Source organism: Anarhichas minor, unplaced genomic scaffold (genome assembly GCF_050575085.1).
Source record: "Anarhichas minor isolate MPS153535 unplaced genomic scaffold, ASM5057508v1 ptg000024l, whole genome shotgun sequence".
NCBI lineage: Eukaryota > Metazoa > Chordata > Actinopteri > Perciformes > Anarhichadidae > Anarhichas > Anarhichas minor.
In genome coordinates this window covers 7,607,501-7,627,507 of record NW_027466470.1, presented here as the reverse complement: position 1 = coordinate 7,627,507, position 20,007 = coordinate 7,607,501, and the positions used below count along the sequence as shown (strand labels likewise).

The window sequence follows — 20,007 nt, the reverse complement described above, 5'->3', positions numbered from 1 at the left end:
CTGGTTTTCCTCTGAATCTTTTAAATGGTGAAAACATGGTTATTTCACATTCATTGAGAGCATAAACTGTTAATGGAAATAATATCGATACCAAACCTTGCAGTGACACTAGTGTGATGAGAAGTCAACCATGAATGGCTGTATACAATTGAATGGCAATGCATCGGTGGTTGTTGAGAAATGTAGCTAAAATACAAAAATGTCAACCTCATGGTGGCGCTAAAGGAAAAATCGGAAGATCACCAAAATCAGTAGGCACTGAGAATATCTGCACGAAGTTTTCATGACAATCCATCCAATAGTAGATGAGATATTTCAGTCTGGACCAAAGTGGTGAATCTAAAACATCGATTATTTTAGCAATGGCTGGTGCACCGTTGAGATCATGCAAACACATCGCACCATCAGGCCTGTGATGGTTTTACTGCTGGGACCAGACCTGAGCTCTCAGACCCACATGGGCGTCTGGAGAATTAGGCTTTGAGTCGTTAAGCTTGAGCTTTTCCACTCCAGCTGCTTGTGTCTGCTCTGGTCACGTGATTCCCGCCTCGCTTTTGGAAGGCCCTCGGTGTGCCCGGTGGTTAAAAGGTCATTGACACCATTGCCCTCCCCTCTCTGCCCCTCCCACAGTGATGGAGGTGGAGGAAAAAAATAAAAAAAGGCTCATGGAAATTATGTGTCAGAAATAATAAAAACGGATTGATTTGTGTGCAGCAATAAGTCGCACAATAGTGGTTAGAAACTGATTGTGTGAGGCTTATTTCATATCCTGCTCCACTAAACCCTTGTGTATTGTCTCAATTGAACCAGATTTTGTGGAAAATGACTCCCCTTGTACTACTACACGAGACAAATACAGCACTGCTGCACGCAGAGCGAGGATACATGTCTTAGCATCACTTTGTATTCCCATGATGGGATATTTGACATTGTTCCTGTGCCCTCTCCGGCGCACAACGGGGTACGCCTCCCCAGGGACCGAGGCTCCACGTCACCCTGTGGAAGACACAGGGAAGGCTAATCTTACATAATTAATGATGTAAAACGGAGGAGCATCTGAAAAAAAACATCCTGTTTTAATTGCTCTTATCTTGTTGGGTGTTTTATTTTGTCCCTGAAGGGATTAATTAAGCAGCAGAAGAATCATACTTGGTGCTAAATGCGATCCCTTAGTAAAACACACACTGCAATTTAAGGTGGATGGTGTTCTACTTGGCACGGTGTCCACGCTATCGCACTTCATTTACTGTTGCTCTCGACTGTAGTGCCGAGGTAATGAGTTGTCCCTCAGCATCTATGGTTAAATATACCTGTACCACCTTTCCTATCATGTAGCATTCTATACTGAAGTGATTGTAATGATATAGTGGAGGCATGATGAGATATAGAAACACTTGTTTCATTAGGGGACACTTGAGATGATTCCTCACACCACCACTTCAGACACACCTTCATACTGTATATGAATGAATGGGATGCACAAGTAGTAACCCTGCAGCGGTAACATACACCGACTAGAACACAAGAGAAACACATTAAACTTGAAATTTATAGGAGGATCCCACTTTAGAATAAAAGAAGCTCTATGTACCACTGATTATACAAACTAAAAACTTCAAAAACAAGGACCTTGAATTAGTGATGCAATCACAGTGACAAAGGTGTCTAATATTATATTGAATGTCAAGTAGCAGTGTCTGGAAATCCCCTGCATGATGTATATATCTGTCACATTTATGTTTTTCACTGTGGTTTCAACTGCCGATGTTTTTGTTTTTGTCCTTTTTGCATTATGATGTATTTTTTTCTGAACACTAGTATTAAGATACAGCATGTACGTTGAAGTACGGGGATCATTTTTCTGCATTGAGTTCTTTTATTTCTAATGCTTAAATCACATTCTGCCGATTACACTTACATACTTTCACTGTAAAAGTATGTAATGATATAGTGTAATGACTTGAACTGTAACAATTTCAAGGCAGATGTTTTACTTGTAACAGAGTATTTTTAGTATCTGGTTTTATTGAATACGTCCTCCACCACTGGTAACCTCTCTTCCTGTGGATAGGCCTACTGGTTATTAAGCAATCCAATTTTAGCACGACTCCAAATTAGGTCAATACATTACAAGAAAAATGCATTTCAATGTTCAGCTGAAGCAAAAGATTAAAAAAGATACAGGCACTACTGTCTCCCTCCCGGTGGTACTTGTATTCTACATGGACATGACAACGATTTAACCACAATCGATCCACGGTACATAAACTCAATTGCCAGTTTATCAAATCAGACACACACACACACACACACACACAGAGGGCAGGACATTAGCTGACCATCTGACACCTCAGACTTTGCGGTGAAGGTGTGTTGACCTCAGACCAGCACTTCAAGAAGCTTCATTACCCCAAATTACAGATACATCCACTGAGGAACTCGGGACATATTTCAATATCCCACATTGATTCCAGACAGGATGCATTAAAAACGACTGTACCCCCCCGGGTCCACTTAGTACTAAGTCCAGTAACAGTTAGACAGATTCTCGGCTAATGGAGAGGCTTATCAATGTGCTTGTCTGTTACATTCTGTCTGTGAATCTCAGCTCTTTTTTCTTTTTTTTTTTTACAACGGCTCTCCACGCTACCTTCAGATGTTTTGCTTTACCCGCAAATTAACTATCAGCGATGGTCACAATATGGCAGACATGAGATTAATTTACTCCCCGCAGTACACAGAGTGATGTTATTACAGGAAAATCAATGTCCCTCTTGTTGTTCTCTGAGGCCGGACAGCGTGTACGCACATCTGTTCTCATAATACAAACGCTGACCTTGCTGTCAAAGAGTGAGCCAGAGAGAGGCTGCGGCGAAACGGCCAACGGTGATGTTTATCAGAGCTTTATCAAGCTTCTCTGCTCCCACGGACGTGTGACATCACACTGTGGGTCAGTCAGCCAGGCAGCTGAAAGAAACCCGGTTTATGTAGACAGAGTATGAAAACCTGTAAAGATTAAGATTCCAGCCAACAACTGGAGTTGTATATGAAAAGGGAATGCAATCTCCTTCAAAAGAAAAGATTGCTATAATTCATAAAATCTAATTCCTGACATCCTCACGCTTAGATTTCATTAACTCCCATCAGCACTAGAGGCACAATAGACTGCCTGAATGACCTCTTGACCCTTTGCAGAGGATAGGTTCATAAAGAGAGTGTGGGGGAGGTGTGGGAGAAGAAGAAACCCTTTCGGCCAGTGAGTTTGTCCTCTCTCTCATTTTCACTAACTTGATGGACAGCCAACGAGAGAGATAAAGCTTTCTGTCATGTCGGTTGATGCAAAGGCCATGTCAATAAAACGGACCTACAACATAATTCAAACCAAAGGAACATAAAGAATGAATTTTGCAGGAGATATAGCCTCAAAATACAACATATATATTGTGGGGGAAATCACGCTGAAAATAAATAATTTTTGTAATTTTTTAATCGAATTTTGTCCTTGATATAACATTTATTTTTGACTGAAATAAAAACAAACGTACAGTAGAGAACTACTATAGTGAGGACCCAATTCTGGACTCCTTTAATAAGAACCTTTAAAAGGCCCCGGACCCCCAGATATGGCATCCACTGACTGCCTGCTGTTGACGTCTATCGCCACCTCTCTCTCTCTCTCTCTCTCTCTGCTCCTGCTGGAGGAAACAAAACTCCCAGGCTGCGCGAGACAAACAGACAGACAGGCAGACAGACAGACGAGAGACACCCCCGCATAGTTTCCGTCAGCCGGGTGACGTCTCCGCCTCTCAGTCCGTGTGCAGTGTGACGTTGCGCGGCTGTAGTGGAGCCTCTCGCGCTGCATCTTGTTGACGGTCCGCGAGGCTTTTCCCATTACTGAGAAGGACCCCGCACGAGCGAGGACGACCGACACGCGCAGCTCTTTTCAGGCAAGTGTTTAGCTACTAAGAAAAAAAAAGATGAAGGTTTTTAAATGGACGTTTTTTTAAAAACAGCGTGTATTAGTTGATAGCGGATCGCAGTTCGTGACGACTAAGTTAACGGTTAAGTTTGAATTCCTGTGTTCAACCGACGGAGCTTGGTGGTCGACGCTAACCTGGTTTAACGTTAGTTAGCCTGCTGTATCGCTCTAAATCTGGGGTTAGCCTGCTGTAATGTTAATGTTATCCTGCTTTATCGCTCAACTAGCCTGGGTTAGTATTATCGTTGGTTATCCTTATCTGCTGTGTATCACTCTCTGTGTGCCGGGTGAGCATTCTGTTTTATTATCGCTCTCATTGTGGAGGTGAACCCGGTTAAAGTTAGCCTGTTAGTCTGTGCTCTTCAGAGCCGTGTTAGCCTGCTTAATAGCCCGCTTCATAGCCCTCTATGCGGGTCAACGTCTGACTGCTTTAGAGCCACTGTACCAGGGTAGTAAGCTGGGGGGAGCTAAACTAAGCTAGCGAAATTAATATTAATATTGAACGTTAAAAGACAACATTTCTTTATTGAATTCAAGACGAATGTGCGCATATCTTAACGCTTTCTTACGTTTCGTATATGCGTTTGTTAAGACGGGTTTATTTATGATATTTTAAACTTAATGACACGCAAATGCGTATAATGTTTAATGTGTTGTTTAAAGCGAGTTGACTGTTGGGTGTAACGGCACGCTAGCGTTACCTGTGTGTTAAACAAACCCCACGGTGCCCTCACCATGTTGGTGTGTACGCGTAACGCCGGACAGACCAGACCGTAGTGCAGACAGTGAATGTCATTATCAGCGTACTGTCTGCATACCAGGGCCGTCGTGGCGAGCCAGCAGAGGAGGAGGAGGAGGAGGAGGCGGCGAGGTATACAGTGTGCAGACTGGAGAGAGAGAGGAGGAGGAGGAGGATAGCAGGAGCATTATTTATTGTACGCGGTGTCCTTGCAGCAGCAGAAAGGACACCAGAAGTGGAGGTGACATGGAGAAACATTTTCTAAATACCTTTTTAATGCTGTGAGGTTGTTCTGAGAAATGCCACCGCGTTGTAATTCATCGCAGCAATGCGGGTGTTGTGATTTCTGACGGAAATAAACCGACCAGGTTGGAGTTTTTTTCCGCAGGAAAATGTAGACCTTCATTTATCGGTCGCTGATATGATTTTGCAGTTGTTTTTTTTCCACCCTCAATTGGCCCACGGTTATATTTGCCATTATAAACGCCCACAAACATCAACCTGCTTCGGAATCGAGCTTGAGGTTTGCACCGCTGCAGCATTTAAGTCAGTGGAGAAAAAAACAAAAACGATGGGATGCTGACATTTGCACGAGCATGCAAATCCTTGCACCGTGGTGATTTTTATTTTTATTTTTTTACCGAATGTACGTTTTAGCCTCTTTTGAAAAGCCGAAATACCCATTTAGTGTAGATGAATACATAAAATGCATTTCACGACTGCGCAAATGATGCACTAAATGGTACATTTTCAAGCTGAAGTGCGTTCAATCGGCCGTCTGTCGGTGTCATATTGCTGCAGTAGCCATTATCATCTATATTGCGTTTTAAGTTGGGGGAAACCAGCTAAGTGTTGTTACCCTATTACAGTCCATTTAGGAAGTTCCGCAGTAAAGCCCGGGAGTAAAAAGGGGGAAACGAGGCTTTCCATGCTGCTGTATGTCAAGCTGTGAACGGCCTGAGAAAAGGGGACGACTGCTGTTAGCGCTTTTATCAATTGCTTTTCAAAGAGCTGATGGGGTCAGCGTGGGGTAAGCAGACCAGAGGGGAAGGCACAATATGGCACTTTCATTTGCTAAGTAAAATGTTTTTCACCATTGTACCAGTTTTACATTAACAATGTAATCGAGGAAGGAGGGGCAGGGTGGTGGTGGTGGTGGTGGTGGGGGGATGATTTCACTTTGGTTGTCATGTCTGGTCAACTGGTTTCGCCTGTTAAAATTCTCACTTTGTGCTGGAAAGTTTGTTTCAGAACCTTTGGTGAAACCTTAGATGAAAATTTCCACCGGGGTTCAATTACAAGGGCTGAGAAAGCCTCGTGTTAGTGTGAAGTATGGTAATGGCCATTTGGTTTAGTGGGCAGCCATTGACCTCTTTAGCCCCCATAAAACATTTAAACTCTATATGGATATATCATGCTCCACAACAGTTATCAATGAGATTGTTTTCAGTTTGTTTATTCATCTACAGGAAGTTAATTGATTAGCTGTAGTTTAGACACTGGCATATATTATTTCTCTGTTTTCTAAATCCCTGTTTTTCATACTCAGGAAGCGGATCAGAACATAGAAAACTTCCGTCATCATCATGCATGTGTCTAACTACCAGAAGATTTGTGTCATTTGAAAATACTTGGAAGAGAAAAAAAGACTCAGAGGAGTACAAGAACTCAGTCAGCGGACAGAAACGACAATAACCCAGTGTTTAGACATGGCCAGCACCCAGACCAGTTTGAAAACCCCTTTCAAAGACTTGACCTCATTCAAGGGCAACATGAAGCGGCTGTACAGAGAGCGGCTGGAAGATGCGCCCATCAAGAAGCGAGTGATGGCGGAGATCAACCTGAAGCGTCGCAGCTTGGATTCCCTCCCCAAAACTCCAAAGGTGAAGAGGGAGCAGATCGACGATCTGTGCCACGACCCTGACATGGATGTGGAGGGCCGGGCTGAACTGCACATGTTGGGCTCTGCTAAAGCTCTGGACCTGAGCCCCGGGCTCAAACACACACTGGCCCAGTTCACCCTGAGCAGCCAGAGCTCACTCGGGGGTCCGGCTGCCTTTTCAGCCCGCACCGGTCACGAGCACTCCCCGGCCGGCATGCCCCCCCTGCCCTCTCCTCCTGTCCTGGGAGGGGGCCCTCTGCTGGTTCCCTGTGACAGCTCCACTGAACTCACCCACTCGCTGCTGGAGGGAGAGTCCATCTCCTGCTTCGTCGTTGGGGGAGAGAAGCGGCTTTGCCTGCCCCAGGTGCTCAACTCTGTGCTCCGCGACTTCTCGCTGCAGCAGATCAACACGGTCTGCGACGAGCTCTACGTCTACTGCTCGCGCTGCGACGCCGAGCAGCTGCATATCCTCAAGGTGCTGGGCATTCTGCCGTTCAACGCACCTTCCTGTGGCCTCATTACACTGACGGATGCACAGCGGTTGTGCAACGCTCTCCTGCGTCCGGGGGCGGCCTTGCCCGCGGACCCCAGCGGTAAGCTGCTGACCCAGGGCCTGCTGAAGGAGAGTGAAGCCAGTTTCCAGGTGGAGCACCAGTGTTTGGGGAAGTGCCAGGGTCTCTTTGTGCCCCAGTTCTACAGCCAGCCTGAGGCGCCCTGCATCCAGTGCGTCGAGTGCCAGTTGCTCTTTTCGCCACAGAAGTTTGTCATGCATTCACACAAGTCACCCGATAAGAGGACCTGCCACTGGGGCTTTGACTCAGCCAAGTGGCCCTGCTACCTGCAGCTCGCCAGGAAGTATGAAGGCATGCCCGAGGAGCCAAAGCTCAAGCAGCTCCTGGACGAGGTCAAAGAGAAGTTCCACTACCAGTTCAAGAGGTCGCAAGACAAAGTAAGTGCCCTTCTGAACGATACCTGTGTCTTTGTTTGTTTGCATGCATCAAAGTGTCATTCATCATCGTTTCTCGTAAGGAAGCCAATTAAAAAATGGTGTCCCAACATCTGACTAGAATACCTTACAGCTGCTGTTTTCTTAAACCTGCGTTGACCTAGTATGTGTTAAAGAGGCCTGGGACAGGTGGTGCCATCTGCTTGGCCAGGTCTGATCAGACGAGGTTAGGCCAGCTGGCCACAACTAAAGGGGAAGTGCATCATTTGTCCCCTCAGGTCATCCGGAGGTTACTGGGAATGTCACAGAACAAAAGGCCAATATAGGAGAACAACAAAGAGCCTCTTTAATCCCCAAACTGTATGTCGACAGTTAATAGTTGGACCTTTTTATCCAACTGTAAAATTTAAAAATAACATTTACTAGTTTGCCCAAGTTAACTGAAATGTGTCTGTTAGCATGTTCCTACATGTTTTAGGAGTCTTCCAAATAATTTTGGCAGATGATTGATGATTTAGCCAATTCCTTTTATGTACAAATATATCATGTCAATGCAGTATTTAAGCCACAAGGGCAGCAGGCCTATTGAAAAGTCAGCATTCAGTGGGGGGTGGGGGGGGGGGGGGGGGGGGGGGGGGGGGGGGGATAAGCTCCAGATTGTTTCCTTGCCATTGACTAGTTTATGTCTCGTGACCTCCCTCTGACCACAGTGGACTGCCCTTTTTCTATTGTTTCGTGGGTTAAGGTGGGGTTGTGTTTTTGTCTGTTTGGCATGGTTTGTTCACATCCAAATCCACCAGTTCAGATGGATTTTACTTGAAATACCGGCTTTAACCAGCAAACACATTTTGAACAGAAAGAGGCTCTACTACAACCCTTACTGGCAAGATTTATTTGTGATAGTAGTACAGAAGGCACCATATTAAGTGAGTGTGGCGTAGAGAATGTAGTGTGTATTTATAGTGTGTGTGTGCAGGTATACATATGCACATTTCTAGAACACATGAGATAGGAATATGCTACTTTCTCTGTCTGGTTAACTTGGCGTCTGAACGTGCCGGAAATACTGTCTGCGGTCTCGTCTAGCGCCCTAACCGCATTCCTGTCTCGCCTCTTCCCAATTGTCGTCGTCCTCTTCCTCCACCTTGGTTTAAGGCATGCATCTGGGAAGACGTAGACATTCTTTCTCAAAGGCAAGAAGTGTTTTAATACCACAGAGGAAATGCACAAACAACGATGTACACCGACCACAGACACAACACGCATGTACAAAAACAGATGCTCTAGTTGAATGATGAATACAATCCTTGTTGTGTGTTTAGTTTATGTGTGAGACATTGGCAACCTCTGTGTAATGAGCTGTTAACTACTGGAGGCTAGTATGACCCATTTTTGTCTCTCGTTATCTCGCACGTTGCTCGTCTCTCAGGAGTCTCACCACAGTTTCAGGTGTTGTCTTCTCTCTCGGTTGATTTCGCAATTTTAGTTTTTTCTTTTCGTCGTTTCTTTTATTTTATTTTCTTTTTCCCCTCTTACAGCTATTGATGGACTAGATTTTTATCTTCTGGTTTTTGTGAAGGTTTTGGCTCGATCAGAGTTTTGTCAAATATTAAAGCGAGACTTCAGCTACATTTGTGTGGAGAAACACAAAGTCTCAAAAGGCCAAATTCCTGGAAAGAGAGTTGCCGGTGAGTTTACATGACATTTTGGCATTAAAAGAGGATGCCACTCACCCACCGCCGCGCCTAAGCGGATGTACGGGTGTGTGAAGGGTCATTGGCCAGAGAACGAGGTGACCTGGCACTGTCCTGCTTCACTCAGTCAGGACTCTCTGTTTATGTGTGTGTATTTGTGTAATGAAAGTGTGTGTTTGACTGAACAGGAAGTGAGGCAGACGGACATGTCTCTCACCCTGAACATCCTCCAGACTCTCTGTGTCCCGCCGCCTCCGCTGCTGTGGCTGCGTGACTCATACTTTCCACATCCCAATGGATGTTCGTGGAAGTCCAGCCAGGCAGCGTATAGTCACACATGCCTTTTTGGAAAGATGGCTCGCCTCCGTGTGTTGGTCTAACCCCGACTGCAGAGCCTTTTCCCAATGGCCCTTATTTACACACAGTGTCTATGTTCATATTTACAAGAGGTTCTTAGTTTTACTGGAGAGCTCTGGGACCTCCTAAAAGAGAAGAGACACAAACAAGGGAGTCCTCTGGAAGTTTTCTTTTCCCCCCCCTACCTTCTCCAATGGCTACTGGTCCCATATCCTGTTTGGAGTGTTTGGTTTGAGAAGGTGCAGTTAAAAAGTCCAGGACTTGCTCTCTATAAACGGCGCTTTGTGCCTCGAGGCACTGCACCATGTCTACTGATTTCTGCTGTGTAAATAGAGTTTGCTAGACAGACGCCACCAACAGACAGCAACAAGGTGAGCCTTATCTCCAGAGTTAAATTAGTATCTGACAAACAATGAGTTCATTCTGCCTTCAGGGGATGTAATAGACACGTGTACGTCCCACTGAGACAAGATCATGTGTCATCCTTTTTATTGGGTGGATTTCTATTTTATCTCGCTCGGCGGAAAGTAACAGAAATTCTAACATCAGGCTTGACCGAAACATTGACTTCTTAACTTTGTAAAAACATTATAAAACTAATAAATACATAGATATAAGTCGTGTAACGGACCACTGTTGATCGGTACGGATCCCCCCTCACGGTTCGGCAAAAAATATAACTAATAAATCCAGGGTAAATTATAATGTTATCATGATGTGTTCACATGTAATCTCCTAAAATGTAGTGTTGGTGAGAAACTTGAATAGATCCAGTTGTTTAAAGGAGATGTTTTCAATACGACATGAATATATATTATAGAGGGAATTATGAGCTGTTAACACGACCTCTAGCAGCTTATAATAAATCATTAAAACTACTAATGACAAGATTTTTTTTAATACATACAAATTCAATCTTTTATTTCCTTATCATTTGAATTGTGTGTTTTTTATGAGGAAAAAAAACACTATAGGTGACTATCACAAAGTGAACGCCTATTTATATTTCTAAAGTAGAAAGAATATGCTGTTTTGAAATGGGAACAAATATTTTAGACATTTTTCTCCCACCCGAGCGAGCATAACCCCAGAGGAACACAGTGAACATAGCTGTGTGTTGCTTGCTTGCTTCCGCCTTGTTTGTGGCGGAGTGCTGGCCCAGAGTCGAGTCAGAAGTGTCAGACGGAGAGAACAGCCTTCCTCTGTCTGTCTCGCTGACACGGCTGCGGCACAGACGGCAGACAGCTGCATCTTTCTGGCTTCCTCTATTTGCTATTTGGAAACCAGTGACTTCATTACCGCAGACCAGTGCAGCTGCACTCTGTGGCTGTCTCCTGGGCTGTCTGCGCCGTCTCTCTGTCTGCTTGTCACTCATTCTCCTGGGCTGTATCTAATTGGATTTTGGTGGGGCACGCCAGTCGCACACTGTGTTGCCTGTGCTGTCGCGTTCTCCTTCCTCTACCTCCCCCACTACCATGATGTCAATCTGCCTTCTTCCATCCTCACCCATCTTGACTTGTGGCCTTCAATACCCCCTGGGCCCCAATCAGCGAACAGCAACAATATAAGCAGCCAAATTACCCGATAAGTCAATCGTTACATAAGCAATAAGACCACTTGTGTGCGTCTGCGACGCGGATGAGAGGAAAGCCAGTGGCTATTGATCAGGTCTCCGACCATGATGGATGTGGTGAGTTGTCGGGTGATTTGGACACTGAATAGAGGAGACGACGGACCAAGAGTGAGGCAAGGCGAAACGGAAGAAGAGTGAAATGAGAAGACTCGGTTACGCAGCTGGTGTTGCACAAGTTTCCTATCTGTGTTCAGACGTGTGCATCAGTTTCCCCGAGTTAACCTCACCTCTGATTCCGCCTGCCTCAATTTTTGCAACTCAGACACGCTGCCAGACAGAAGTACCATCACGTAGACACATAAAGGGTATCTGTAGTCAGAAAACGCACCACAAGACACTTGAGCGAGTGAGGTAAGGGCGGAGAAGAGAAGTTAAGAGTATGAAACTAAAGAAGATGAGAGGGTAAGGCCGAGGAGGGGTGGGTCTGGCTGTTGTGTCAGTCACAAACTGCTCTGCACTTTGGTCGTCTTCCATGAAACAAGCTGTGTCTACAGCCATTAGGTCGTCACAGGGCGCCTCGGCCCCAGATCTTCTTTCCACAAGTTGAAAACTAAACTCTCCCAGACCTGAGCTGAACCACAAATCTAGCTTGGAGCAGCCCTCTTGGTTGGCCAATGATGTGCTAGCTAGCTCGCATTCCCCTCAGCTAACACTCTCCTTTGACCCCCCCGCCCCTCTACAAGACACCCATACACATATTTCTATGTCTGTTTGTGCATTTTTTCCAAAGAACAACTATCCACTTATACTGAATACACAGCAGCTTCTTTGAACGCTGGCCCAGAGTAACGTACAGTCTATCATGGCTGTATGTAGTTTGGTGTGGGAGGCTGTCCTTGTTCCCTGTACACAACAGGCCGTGCCTTGGCCAGTGTTTGCTGCCTGTTGTAAAGGGCTAAATGGGGCCCCACAAGGTAGGAGGGGCTGAGCCGAGGGGCCTCTGGTATGTCATCATCAGGTCAGTGCCAGTATCACAGCTCCATAACAGCATTGTAGCTCACTGGAGGAACGCCAAAGTCATTACTTATCGGGCTTTTTTTTCTTAAATGGAGAAGAATCAAATCAAGTTTGGAAAATGCTCACAGACCCCAGTTCACCACCTGGATTAATTCTGCACCAGTTCACAGCTTATCCCCCTGCACTACATCGCCACATTTACCATCGGTTGGCTGCTGGTAATTTCCCACCCCAGCTGCTGCTTGTTATGTTTGACCGTTTCCTCAGCTTGGTCTCATTTCTCAACTCACCACCAGAAGAAAAAAAGAAGATAATGCGCTGCTGTATGGTAACAGGCAGCAGCGATAGGACAGTTCAGATGCAGTGGAGCCTCTGCCACGTCTGCCAACAGCCTCATAGACTAAACAAGCTGGCTAAGACCCTCCCACCCAAATGTCCTCTCTGGGCTTTAAGAGAGTCCTCGACTGACAGCCTGTTTGCATGTTCACTGTGCTCTGGCAACCCCCCCCCCCCTCGGGCGTCGGACCAGTTTGTTGCCTCTAAAGAAAACGAGAGTGAGAACAAGTGAAAGAGAAGGGACTATAATGGGCGATGAGTTCAAACAAGATTTTTAGGAAGAGGAAGGGGCTTGGATCGTAACATGTCTGGCTAGCTTGCCTGGGTTGTTTTGCATGAGACCGGAATAATGAGGAGTCTTGGTATTAATTAATCGATGTGTTGATGAGAAGATTAATAGTCCACTGTTTGGTCTGGAGACAGTCAGACTAGCAGGTTGTGTGTGCGTGTGTTGGGGGAAGTGTACTGTAAAAGGCTTGTGGGAGACTGCCAGCCTGTGCGTGATGTGTGCAAGCAGAGAGATGGTGTTTGCATTTGAAAGGCTTTTTCTGTGCCGCCTTCCCAGTGGGAACGGTGATTAATGAAGATGTAAATGGCGAGACCCAGAGGCGGAGCTTACCATAGGAGCACCATATACACAGCAGACACTCACACACGCATAAACACCATATAGGCACTTAGACTGACTCTCTTTGTATTTTCTCCCACCGCCTCAAGTCTCCCAGACTTGGGAGATAAACACTGGATATCAAAGGCGTGTCACACGTCCCGCTGGGCTTCCACCCGGCACATCCACAACACATTAAGCCCAACCACTACACTGATCAATAATGCATAACGTTGCGAACACGGAGAAACCAGGGAAAACTAGTCGGCCTGTACGATTTAAAGTAATCCCCATCTCTCCACTTTGCCAGTAATTAATTTGCGTGTTTGATAATGGCTCGTCATTTCCATATGGAAGTGATTCTGCTTGTGTTGCTGGTACAGGTATCCGTGTTGTTGTTGTTTTTTTGTCCGACGACCCCCACAGGCATAATTGCACAACAACAATGGCAGCCAAGTTAAGTGCTGCTGTGGCCCATGCTAGTTTTGACCTTCAGCCTACGCTCCAGATGAAAGCAGATAGCACAGCGAACCACTGTGAGATGCGAACCTGCCCAGCTTGGATCGGTGATTACTTGGCCTGTAGTCCTTTTTATTTGGCAGGCTCCCCTTTGCTCCTCTAACATCAAACGCCCTCCAACTGTTTCTTTTCCTTCCACTGCTTGCAGCCTCTATACCCTGTAAATCCTTATCTCACCGGGGGCCTGACTGATGCCACTCAGGGCAAGGCTGTAAAGTTAGCACCTGGGAAACTGACTGCATTAGTCGAGGTTAAACAAGTGATATTTTGTGGTTTGCCCGGTCTTCAATCTCTTTCTGCCGCTACCCTGACAAATCCTGATGTGTTTATCTCACCACTATTCCCACCTGCAGCGATGGGAATCATCTGTCTCCCTGATATTTCTTAACACACAGTCTTCTTTGCCTCATACCCCTCAGGGGTCTATACCAGCTCATGCAGATGCAGTAAATAGTGGACTGTTTCCCTCTGGATCCTCAACAGCCCCATTGCACCTTTTTTACAGCGTAGACTAAGTAGCAGACAATCCTCGAGGTCGTTCACCGCCAGATGCAATTAATTACCTTTCATAAAACGTACATTGTATATCTTTATTTGAGTGTACTTCAGCTATGGAAGCCTAATTAAGGATTGCATGTGTTGAGACTGGTGAGTGCTCTTGCATGCAAGGTAGCTACTAGTGCTTCTTAATTGTCCCCAAGCAACAGAGTGGTGTGTGCGCGACTCTTTGCCGAGCATGTGGCACTGATTCTCGCTCCTTTTCTGGCTTCGCTGTTGCTCGTATTAAAACAGCTGTTGCTGCTGGGGCGACTCGGTCCACATGGAGCCTTACAGCCCTTGACGTTATCCTTTGAAGAGTGAGGCATTGCCTTGCGGTTTATAGTCTTGCTACATTTTAACTAGTTCCGATGACTAGTGCACTTTGTAACGCCAGACATTTTCTTCGTCATCACTAACGAAATGTACCGGCTGAGACACATCCTGATCCGTGATGAGCGCAGATGCACAATAGTTCACCAAAAGACTGACTCATGTTGATGCAACAAAATCTAGCCTCCAGACAAATGATGGTACATTTTGGCATGGTTGCCTTTTTTTATCAACTGATTTGGCAGACAAGGAGGCAGCCTCATTTTCGATTCTGTAAAGAACATAAGAATGAAAGTTACAAACTTTTTTTGTCATCAGAGGTCACACACACACACACACACACACACACAAATATACATAAAGTAACACAGGATGCTGTGCAGATGACACAGTCCATGATTACAGGAAATCAAAGGGTCAAACACAGCTAGAAACACAGCCAGACACACACACACACACAAAACCACCATCAGCAACTTCCTCCCGCCACCATGCCAGAGTGAGTCACAACGCTCCATCAGTGCTGTGCGGTCTGTTCTCCACTCATCAGCGTCACGGTGGAGCCAGGACAAAGATTTATTGCCGTCCCGGTCTCTCGCACGGTCTGTTTGATCTACGCCCAGGTGTGTTCACTTAGAGCTCTGACTCAACCGTAATGACATTTACCAAAACCCAACCGCGCTTCTCTCGGGCTGCTGTCAAGCTGTTTTTCAAGGAGGAAGTCTGACAATCAAGATTGTGTGTGGACTGTAGGTTCACCTGTTGTATGTTTTGGTGCATCAATATCAGTACAGGCAAGATGGAAATTAATTCTGGGTTGAAGTTTTAAAGTTCTTTTAATAATTAAGATTTTTTTTGTCAGATTAAAAGTGAATGTGGTGCATTTTGTAGTCCACAAGCCATCCTGAAAGTAGAGATAAAGGCCTTTAGAGACTTGATTTGACAACCTGAGCTTGTGACAGAGAGAGAGAGAGAGTCATGGTAGCATGGATTAGCATTGCGGTAGCTGTATGTGTGTGTTTGTGTGGGAGAGACAGGCGAGCCCGAGGGGCCCGGACAGCAAAGCCAAGCTGCCCATGCAGAGACCGGCAGCAGAGGCTTCAAACAAGCTCCTGCATGTAATATGGATGAGACCGGAGCTCCCTGCAGAACAGTCAGAAGACCCAGGGTCTGTTTGTATTTAACCGTCTCTCTTTCCAACATAGATTTTGACCCTGCAGGGTGTTTTTTGTCCAGGTGGCGCTCTCTCTTTGTCTGGCTGTTACTACTATATCAAGGGTCAGCCACCTTACGCTCGCTTTCTATTTCTTAAAACCTTTCCTCCCTCTTTCTCCACACGATGACCCAACCAAGCATTGACATTTACTGCAGTATTCCACATTACAGCAGAGCAGCCTCCTGTGCCGAGGAAGAAGTAAACAAACCACCAATCAATACATGGCGGCATACTAGGGGCCATTAAAGAAGGGTTTTAGTCAGGGCCATCTCCAGCTCTTGCATTTAAAACCAAACACTCGCTTATTTAACCGTATTGCCTGTGAGTTGTTTATAGAGATATAGCACAAGAGTTTTTATTTCTACCTCTCACCAAGAGACAGTAGCTCATTATAATGTCTGATTGCTTTAAGACTAGCACACTAGTAGACATATAAAATGGCAATTTAAGCCACATTATTAGGAGTTTATTGTTACTTGGTGATATATGGCTGTTAGAAGTAGGCGTCTGCAGGTATTTTGAGGCATTTAAGTCAATGTTGTGCAATTTATTGCAAAGAGAGAGGATTGGACAGTGTCTCCATTTTGTGTTTCTCTCTCTGTAGTGATAACGGTGCGTTGCTGGCTTGCTGACAGCCTCTCCCGGCTTTCAGTCTGCTTAGCAACGCTCGTCCTCTCTGCAGCTCTCTCACTCCCCACTGTCTCCAAGCACTCCGAGTTGTTTCATCCATCCGAATAGTAATCTGAGTTCCCTTTTTATACAGAAAACCAGGCAGCAGATTTCTGTGTTTGTGTGTTTCTCTCCCTAATTGCAAATTTGAACCAGTAACCTACCTCCAAAAAGCGTCCTCGAGGGACTTTCTCTTTTGTTTTTAGAGATGGTAAAACACACACACACGCACACACACACACAGGCCCAGATGAAGCTCAAATGATACGTACACTCATCTACAGACAAGACAAGAGCCCACTGGCCTCGTTCTCAGTCGATGTGTCCTCCTGGGAGAATGAAGAGTGTCTTGCTTGTGTCTGTGTGCGTATTTGTTGCATGACAGTTGTGCTTGCAGTAAACTACGTCATCCTCCTACTCCACTCTTTGATGGAGCAGTTGTTAGATGGGTCTGTTTACTTGCATCTGTGTGTGTGTGTATGTGTGTGTGTGTATTGTGTGTGTGTGTGTATTGTGTGTGTGTGTGTGTGTGTGTGTATGTATATATACACACATACATACATACACACATATACATGTATGTATGTGTGTGTGTGTGTCTCCTGGCCTGGTTGAGTCACATAGGTGAGCCCCGACAGCTCTGGTAGTAAATGCTGTGTGGGGGTGGGGGGGGGGGGGGGGGGGCACTGGGGAAGGAAATTGAAGCGCACACACACACTGAGCCGCTGCTGGAGACGGTAAGCTGCACATGCAGCTAGTATGCTCTCGTGCACACGGATGATTTTTAAATGCCCTTCACCGACTCAAACACTCAACATTTCCTGATCCATAAGCATGTAGATGAACATCAGTGGCCACATTTTGATGCAGGCCTGTAATGCTTTACGTCAAACCTAATGACATACATTGAGGGAGTGTGGGGTATATTTATGTATTTTAAGAGTCAGAACCACCGTGCCCTCATAATATTGCTTGAAAATGAAATGAAAAAGGCCGTCGCTGGAAGGGTAAACAGGAACCTCTCTCAGCCTGAATTGATCTGATGCGTCGTCTGATCATCACTATTAATCACAGAACTTGAGGTTGATGATTTGGAGAGTGACATAATTTCATTGGACTTCTTTCCTCTGATGCAGTGTCTAGACTGTCAACGGTTGCAATATGCATTCAGTAATGTTGCATCATTTTTACTCGGGCTACAAACAATTGTATCTGTCGTTATTGATTATTTAATCATAGTACATCACACATTTTCCTTCTGAGGTTAACCAGAGTTTAAAGTGATGTGTTAAACTTGCTTATTTGATCTGACAGTAAAAAAAAAAAAACCTAATAAATAAACAAATGATGATCACGATGAGGTATTTCTACTTGATAAATGATTAACGATCAGACTTTTCTACAGATTAGTTTTCTGTCGTCCAGCTAATTGATCACCACTAATCCTCTTATGATAATAACGACGTCGAGATGCATAATATTACTCAATCATGTTGCGATATTAGCATTTTAGAATTAGGTTAGACAGCTGCGTAAAAATAACTTGGCTGGGACAGCTGTGGACAGATGTGAAATGATTTGTACGGTTACTCTATTCATTGATCAGAAAATTTGTCTGCAACAGTTTTATTCATTGAATAATCATTTGTCATTTGTTAAGCAAAGATTTTCATAATTTCATCATTTATCTGATGCCTTTGTTGTCTTCTATGGTAGTATGATCAATATTTCATTCCCCCACCATTTTGATATTTATTAAAATAATCACATTTCTTTCTTTCACTACTTGAATAGATACTGGCTCATAGATGCTGTCTGTGTGTTTGACGTGGGGGTTACCTTGGCCTGCCTAGTGTATTCCAGTCAGACAATTTGTCCATTCATGAGGTAACATTATTACAACCCTCCACATGTACTGCTGTGAATATAGACTGGAGGCCGCCGCCTGGGACTTGATTGTGAAACATGAGAAACGGAGGAGGGAGACAGAAGGTGGGAGAGAGAGAGAGGGAGGGAGGGAGGGAGATGAATAGAAAAATTGATCGAGAGCTTAAAGAGAGACAAATACTGCTGCTTGTTTCCAAATGTAACTACCGTGTGTGGTAAAGCAGTAGGTGGACAGTAGATGTTGCATTTATTAGGGGGGGGAGATTCCTCCCAATCACTGTCATAACTTTATCTTCTCCCCATAGACTCCCATTAACTGTGTGTCCACTGGGTCACCATTGGCTGTGGTGCGTTAAGGCTGTGCAGTGTGGATTGTAAAATGGCTGACTGTAGCTGTAGCTGTGGGGGAAGGAGCTCAACATGCTGGCGGGGAGGGGAAGGGTTGTGTGTTTGACGTGAGGACTGTCTAGACAGAGTGCCCATGTGGAGCAAAAATGTGCCCGAGGCCCGAAGCCAACGCAAGTCCAGAACGAACCTGTCCTTATCTGTGTGTGTGTGCGTGTGAGAGACTCTGGCATGACTCGTCTGGCTGATGCTTATCAGCGTGCTTGTCTGGCTCTGTTCTTTCTCTTTGTGTTTGGAAAGAGGGAGGAACAGGTGTGTGTGTGTGTGTGTGTGTGTGTCTGGGGGAAGGCACAAACAGACCGTCAGACAGACAGTCACATGGTGTCTTGTCTGTTTGTCTCCTCATCTGTCTTGGCTGTCTGCCGGTTCTTTTTCTTTCTTTCCTGTTTTCCTCCTCCACCTGTTTGTCTCACCGTCAACCTGTCAGACCTGTCCTCATCTGTGCTCTGTGCTGTTTTTAAACACCGCTTTATCTCTTTCTCCAAAAACTAAAGTGAAAGAACAATAACGTTACCTTCTCAGCACAGTTAGAGATATAGTGTTTGTCTTCCTCTTAGCACTAAGTGAGGGGTCAAACACTTTAAACTGCCTTCTCTACCGTAGAAGATAACTCGTTATGCAGACTAGAAAATATAAAGTGTATTATTTTAAATGCCCCACTTGGCTGCCTGGTTCCCTTGTGGGCTCTTATTGATTTGGCTGCTGAAACAAAGTGTGGCTCCCAGTCCGTGGAAAAATGGCTTATTGGATTAAGACTTCCGGGGGGGGGCAGTAAAACGCATAGAAATAAATAGACTCCAAAGACTGATGCACCTTTATTTTATACATCAGATCCCTGCTACAAGGAAACGCCTCTACACTGTGTAGATCAATGTTTGGGGAATCTTTGAGGATAAAGGGAAGTTAGATGAGAAAATGAAAAATTCTGCAACACGCATTCAGGCGAGATGCGGCAATATCTTGTTGTTGCGTGGGTTTGACCAGGAAGTACACGTATCTTCGTATCGGTAGCTTGATCTTTGACACAGTCGACGACTGCAGCAGAACAGGATGTGGTCTAGAAACAGACGGGGCGTGACTGACTGTCTGTGTGTGTGTGTGTGTGTGTGTGTGTTCCTCCTTCCCTCCCTCGCTGTCTGAGGCCGAATGAAAAGGCAACCCAAATAAAGGCTGTTTACTTCCTCCTGAGAGAGGGAAAAGGAGAATGAGCTGCATTACTCTGTCCTCCTCTGTAGCCTGCCGCTATCCCTCACCTTCTCCCCCTCCCCTCCTTCTGAATGCCAGACTCATGAATAGCTCAGGGGGGAACCC

The 20,007-nt window shown here is 45.3% G+C and overlaps 1 protein-coding gene across 1 annotated transcript in view; it reads left to right on the top strand.

Moving 5' to 3' along the window:
- Positions 1-3,793: 3,793 nt before the first annotated feature.
- skila (SKI-like proto-oncogene a) overlaps positions 3,794-20,007 on the top strand; it is a 33,442-nt gene continuing 17,228 nt past the window's right edge. Inside the window, exons 1-2 of the mRNA XM_076097204.1 lie at positions 3,794-3,947; positions 6,268-7,549. Coding sequence (XP_075953319.1) covers positions 6,428-7,549 — 1,122 coding nt within the window. The 5' untranslated portion in view covers positions 3,794-3,947; positions 6,268-6,427. The remainder of the gene's footprint in view (positions 3,948-6,267; positions 7,550-20,007) is intronic.